We start from the raw sequence: 6,879 nt of genomic DNA, 5'->3' as shown, positions 1-6,879 counted from the left end.
TATCATTTTCTTTGCTCTACATTTGAATTTAAATTCTAAGCTTCATACTTACGCTTAGGTAGCCGATTGCTGCCATTGGTTGGATACCTTTTTTGAATATTCGACCATAATTAATTAAACGATTTCCCTTCCACAGCAGCATTCGATTACCCAACCTGTAAAATTTTTCGTACTTTTTGTGGCTTTCATGATTCTTTATCTTATATATCTGTTCATTAAGTTATATATACACAATTACTTTCTCAAATTGTTCAAGAGTTACTCCATTATCTATATTTAAAACGCAAATTCACAAATCACATTATTAGGTCAACAACCTCTTCAATTTTCAATTGGTAATACTGCTCTCTAGGTGCTCCACAGGTTTTGCTACCGTATTCTACAATCATATTAAATTCTTCACTATCTTTTTCTACCAGCTTAAGAGTTTTAAATGCAAGATAAAGTATGTAAATTCAATTGAGATATAATTATAGTCACTAAAACAAAAATTAAAGTCTCTATGCTTAAATTCATATGACATACCTCTAGTTCTGTGTTTAAGCTCTGATATAATTTGTAAATTGGATCTTTTTTAACATTTTCAACTTTTTGAATCTGATCATAAGCTACTGAAATGTCGAAAATATGCTTAAACGTATTTTTTATCTTCTACAGAACAAAGTATAAGATAAAGAAATGCTCATTAATAATCTTAATTTTCTATTTACAAGCAAATTTAAATTTATGTCTGCTAAATAAATACGTATAAAGGATTTATGTTTCTTAATTCAGTATAATAATATCTCTATAAAATTTACTCGCATATCAGATACGTCATCGAACGCACGACAACCATGAACACTTAATTCCATAGGAAGAATACCATAAAATTTCTGCTTCAACTTTGTAACCTTGCGTAGTCTTTCTTGCTTTTTTAAATCAGTTTTAGTTGAAAGCTGAGCAGTATAAAAAATTATTTGACTACTGTATCTACTATAACTATGTTGCTTAGAAAAATTACTTTTTAGCATAATCTAATTTATCTTCTAGCTATTAGCGATATAATTTTATAACCAAACCGTAAGACAGGACAATTTAAATTATTAATTTTTAAAGTACAACTAACCGCTTCGAGTTGATGAATTATTTTTATTGCTTTCATTATTCTTTCAGCCGTAAGATTATTCAGAGGCAATTTTGCTCCATCAACCTATAAATATTGCGACAACATTATCTGATATCTGATAAAGTTTTTCGTAGTTTAGTAAGAAGCTTCTAATTTGCATTTCGAGCGATCATTAATACCTGAAGCTCCATCATAGTGGCTGAAATCGACTTGACATTAAAAATTACTTTCAGTAAGTTCTGAACCTTGGGGCATACTTTATTACATAATGCCTCTGATATCTTATTATCTAATTTAATCGCTTCTGAATCCTATGTATAAATAACTAAATATTACTTTACACTACAATAAATCAAATCAACAATGAAATCTATAACTATTGAAGTACTATATACGGTTACACGATAGTTCCATAATTAACGACGTTATAAACCTCATCTGGAATGCATGCAGTACCAATAGGATAAAACTTTTGTACCATACGCTTACATCGTGTCTCTTTTGTAAATGAATAACCTATAAAAAGAAGAATCAATATTAGATAAATATACATTGTTTAAAAGATAAAGATAATACACTTTCTACACAGACCCGTTTTTTTAAAGTATTTAGCATCGAAAGCCATTTTGGCTTCTATTTCCGCAAGTCCGTCCTAAAATTGATTGACACGGAAACATGAACATATTGATGCATAGTTTTTGTTTAATTCTTTCTACAAATGAATAAAAATTGTAACAAGCATATTATATTTTATCACTACAAAATGAAGGAGATTGATTTCTAACTTGAATTTCAATTTTAATTTTAGCTCGGTCTGTCTCATAATCTCTCATCTTGACAAGACAACAGCTATTTAAATAACATAATTGGTTTTATTAAATATAAATACATAAAATGTCTAGATAAAATTCAGTAAAGGACATGTACATAAACGAAGCCGGAAGCAAAATCGGTCATATAATGAGTTGATTTAATTCGCATTAGATCATATCTAAAAATTGAGTAACCAACTGATTCAATTGATTGTGCTTTAGCGCCTGCATCTTAAGAAATTCGCAAGGGGTCCTTTCAAGTACGATGCTGTAAATGTTCCTATTCGAATCTTCGATGACATGATAGTCATCTTGTAAGCCTATCAAATATTTAATTCACAGATTTAAATCCTACGTATAAATCGAGTTATCTAATATAATTTTGCCTTATACGATTGTTACGATACGTAGGCTTAGTGACGCTATAAAGATACTATAGTTCTCGGTCGTTAGAACTGATCTATTTTATGAGGTAGTTAATCTTGTCCCTTTTAGTTAGTAAGAGGCGAATTTACTTAGCATGGCGTGAGTAGATTTATTTTGTCTATTGATGTGTAGCAATAATTCATTAAATATCATGATTATTTGATTTTTAGTGATTTCTATCCCAATCAGTAACTGCTATTTTTAACCAAGTTATTTAATCTATGCATTAAAAATAATACCACAATAGGGATCTACGGTTGCATTTCCATTTGCACGTAAATCAATAATATTTGTTGAATAATATCCTACAAAGTGATAGCAAAGGAAAAAAGAAGTTAATCTCATAATATGTATTGTTGATTAATCGGCTGCTAAAGGTTCAATTTTACCTTGCCTCTTTTTTTTAATATTTGAAACCTGAAATATATATTAAATTTGATGATTAGACACATATAATATATCTAGTAACAGAAACATTAAGTAAATATCATACGTGAAACAGATATAATTATTTTATCCTATTTCAATTAAACAGTTCTAGCCTTATCCGTTGTGCAATTGCTGATACCATATTTTAATATAGCTTCATCTAGATTGCCATCTCTAATAACTTCAAGGAACTCATCCGAAACTAATGGCAAGCCCAGACTATCGATTTTCTGTTTTTCGACTTTATTAAGTGATTCTAAATCAAAATACAATCACAGCTAAGATGCAATCTGATAAAAGACTTAATGCTGCCAATGTAAAGGAAATAAAATTATTGATAGCTATAGTTTACTAACCAGGCTGACTGATACATAAATTGATATATTTGGAAATTTGATCACAAAATATACCTCCTAAGCTAATTATTTTTTCCTTGATGTTGTCCTAAATATTAGAGAATATTATTAAATTCGGCTTTGTACGATACAAATGCTTACTTGTAAATAAAGATAAATAAATCTAGTACTAAAATTGCATTACATTACTCTTTTTAAGCTTGCCTACAGCTGTAATGCGTAGGCTGCCTAATGGCTTTATCTTCAAAATAGAATATCTACAAAAAGTTAATCAAATTGTTGAGTTAGTATGGTAGTAACTGCTGTTATCAAAATTAGAATCTAACTATCTGTGAGCTATATCTTGGTAAAAATCTTGACAGAATGATTTCTTGAACATTATGTTATTTAGTTATCCTTTACAACAATTATTTACGGAGATTACGTATTTCTTGCAACCTGATTATTTGTCATACCTGCTCAACATATTCCATCTCATTTCATCAGGAATAGGACAAGATTTATCGGCCCAGCAATGAATTCGATCACGAGCAATGTAACGATAGTTTGCGCTACAATTAATACCAGAAACATGCACTGATTAGGAAATAACGATTATAAAGATATCTTTATGCGAACATTTGATTTGACGTTTATTTAAATAGAAATGACTGACGTAATATTTCAAGATTTATTAAGAAGTGTTCCATAAGTTCTTTTATAAAGTATGGTAAATGTCATACAGTTTGTCGTGCATCTTACAGAAATGAAGATTTTGCCTTGATTTCGTCAGGAATTTTCCAGGCTGTTCTTTTGGGCGTATCGGTTACATATTTACATAGATTATCACCTACCCAAGTAAGACACTGGTAGCGATTGGTATCTTCGCTAAAATTTAATTTTTGATCACAGTTAATTATCTATTCGAAATGAAACAATCTACTACTCATAATTGCTTCAAAATGATTTACTAGGAAAAGCTTTTTACAAAAAGTAACTTAAAATTCATTTAGATGAAAGCTAAAGCTATTCTCATACGACAATAACGTTATTATTCCCTTCTTAAGTCCTGTATAGGTAGTAAAGTTCTTAATATGTTTGTAAAAACATTCCATTACCTGAATTCGACGTTTGACCTTTTACAGACTGGACAGGGTTTGAATGCACCAAATACGATACCATCAGCACAACTTTCTAAGTTCTATTTCAACGTCAATTGCTGATGCTCAGTTCATAAATACAATCGAATCCACATTGACGATATAGCTCAATATGCTTAATTATCAATTCATGATAATTTTTGAACTTACTGTGTCTTCACATGAAGTAGTACGACAATTTGCAAATTGCATCTCTCTTAGCATTTCTTTAGTGCACTCAGTCCTTAACTTATTTCTTGTTTCCCATAACAACATCATTTGTTCCTAGTTGAGCATGCAGTTTATTTAAAGATTGATAATATGTTAATAATGATAAAGCTACTAAAGAGATTAAGACTCAGCTCATCTAACTTAAGTAGTTGATCGACATGATTTCTTGCCTCGTATTCAGCATATTTACTATCCACGTTTTCTGAAGTTTTGACTGTTTAAGCTTTATTACGGCTTTTTTGTACTGCTTGTTTTCTTTTCATCTTTGGTCAGATCTAGAAGTCAGCAAAACTAGAAAATTTGAGCCAGATAACCTGTACAACACACGTCATAGACATGTTTTTCTCTTTATAATTTAATGGTGTAAAAAGTAGAATTATCAAATATTACAGAACTAGGCCTAGCGAAGTATCACGAATTAATTACTGTAAAACTTAGAATAGTTCTATGGATTTACAATGAGATAAAAAACTGCATGCTTGAGTAAGTAATGGACAATGCTACTGGCATAGTGTAAATTTATCCTTAAGTACGGTATCAGAAAATTTTTCAGCCTCAATGTATGGACCGATTTCAGGACTGAAACGTGGTTAAATCTAGATCTTGAAATGACATAATATCGCTACCGTTCTAAACGGTTATTGACTTACTTACTTTACTTCCGATCGAAATATCTACTTTAATGGCTGCCGTTGTAATGGAATCTCACGGGCTTCACTATAAATAATTTTCTAGTAATCGCTTTTCGTGCGAAACGGCACTTAGTGTACGCGTACGATTTTCACCTCTACTAATTATAGAATGATCGCTAATTGGACGTTATAGCCTCATTGATGATAGCGAAATGCTACAGCACAAGTTAGCTAGGTCTTAGTTCTATTGTAAAAGTGGTCAAGTCGTGAAATGGATAGAAAGTCAATAATTAGTGCATGATAACAGTGGAATTTGTTATTAACCTACAACCAAGTAATAGTAATAGTAACAGACAGTAGTTTAATTCTGAATCATTGCTGCTATTGCTAACTGTGCGAGTTTAGCAGATGATAAACAAATAATAGGTGGTTTTTATCACGACCATTATGTCTACTCACCCAAGATCTTAGAAAAATCTAGTCTAGAGAAGCTCTCCAAAAATTGCCACCAAAAAACTGTTACCCAGTGCACTGGTAATATATAATTAATAAATGTTGCTAGAAGACCGACGACTTGCGATTAATTTGAATACAAGTACTCTTGTTTACTAACGATGAGTAAAATATTTCAGTATAAACAGTAGTATGGCACGATAGACCTTGTAGTGTTATAGTATACTCACGCAGATTTGAGTAGCGATTTGCTACAGTATTCACTCTCACTATTAGTAATTTTTGTAACTTTCTCTAGTTATAAGCTTTGCTGTTGCAATCTGAAATGACTATCTAATATAGTTTATTCTTCTGCTATCTCAAATTAGAATATAAGTGCTTGTAGTACACGTGGAATCTTATATCTAGTATCCCAATCAAATAATAATATCAAGACTGTCATAAAGATTGTGCGAGTATCCTAACCCAATAATAATATTAACACTGTTAAAATGATGGGACGAGAACGTTCATGTTCTGCTATGCTTTTATATCAACGAGGCCAAAGTAAATAGCAGTGGAGAAGGTATTGTTTTCGTAACCGCAACTATTGTTCGCTGAGAGCAGCATTAATTAATTTGCAGTTTAGACAATCGGAAGGCTTTCCATATTTTAGTTAATGGTAATCATATGACATAAGAAAACATTAGGTGTGGAACAACTTTAGCATGCGTACTTTAACCATGATTGTATTTATTTAAAGAAGTTATAAAGAATTTTGGCGCCATGTCAATGCACGAAAACAAATTGCATTGAATATAGAAATACTTAGCGATTGATAACCTTTTTTGCAGTTATTACAACTACAAGGATGTAACAGTAATGAGTTACTTGCCAAGTGATTATTGATTAATAAATAATGAATATTTTAGAATAGTCCGCATAAGGTCAAGTGTTATAATATTTAGTTTTAATAGGCATGTATTAGTTAATGCTTAGGCAGTAGAATTGTGATATAAAAATTCTTACATGTTAATTTACGGAAGGCTGTAAAGTGTGCTAGGCTATAATATTATAATTAAAGCGTGAATATAGATGAAGGAAGAGTGTTTGAACACCTTAACTTCCAGAATGTTGACTTACTCTTACATATTTAGTAATTGTATAAATCTATTAAAGCAACTTTTAAAATATGTATAGAGACTGAAAATAAGGGAAAGTAGCCGGAGTTAGAGATAGCACTTGCACTAGAGTTCATTACAAAATCTTTGCCATAAGTGAGGGTTGTGACAATTTGTAGTAAATCTGTCCTTGCTCAGAGCTGCTATCATCATA

General features: G+C 30.9%; 2 protein-coding genes across 2 annotated transcripts in view; both read right to left on the bottom strand.

Moving 5' to 3' along the window:
- TRIADDRAFT_61732 (uncharacterized protein) overlaps window positions 1-1,733 on the bottom strand; it is a gene marked incomplete at both ends in the record, with an annotated part of 3,244 nt that extends 1,511 nt beyond the window's left edge. The window contains 8 exons of the mRNA XM_002117649.1: window positions 53-208; window positions 318-419; window positions 526-651; window positions 801-938; window positions 1,109-1,192; window positions 1,288-1,419; window positions 1,542-1,624; window positions 1,700-1,733. Of these exons, the coding sequence (XP_002117685.1) occupies window positions 53-208; window positions 318-419; window positions 526-651; window positions 801-938; window positions 1,109-1,192; window positions 1,288-1,419; window positions 1,542-1,624; window positions 1,700-1,733 (855 nt within the window). The remainder of the gene's footprint in view (window positions 1-52; window positions 209-317; window positions 420-525; window positions 652-800; window positions 939-1,108; window positions 1,193-1,287; window positions 1,420-1,541; window positions 1,625-1,699) is intronic.
- A 355-nt stretch (window positions 1,734-2,088) lies between these two features.
- On the bottom strand, window positions 2,089-4,818 carry TRIADDRAFT_61731 (uncharacterized protein; the record flags this gene model as incomplete). Its single annotated transcript, XM_002117648.1, has 10 exons — window positions 2,089-2,240; window positions 2,586-2,651; window positions 2,915-3,031; window positions 3,132-3,219; window positions 3,316-3,388; window positions 3,587-3,682; window positions 3,873-3,998; window positions 4,229-4,311; window positions 4,421-4,534; window positions 4,795-4,818. 10 exons carry the CDS (start codon window positions 4,816-4,818, stop codon window positions 2,089-2,091), a joined length of 939 nt encoding a protein of 312 aa, XP_002117684.1.
- Between the last annotated feature and the right edge of the window lie 2,061 nt (window positions 4,819-6,879).

This window comes from Trichoplax adhaerens, genomic scaffold, assembly GCF_000150275.1.
Source record: "Trichoplax adhaerens TRIADscaffold_27 genomic scaffold, whole genome shotgun sequence".
NCBI classification, from domain to species: Eukaryota; Metazoa; Placozoa; class Uniplacotomia; order Trichoplacea; family Trichoplacidae; genus Trichoplax; species Trichoplax adhaerens.
Note: the sequence above shows the minus strand (reverse complement) of the source record. Positions and strands in the feature narration are given on the sequence as shown.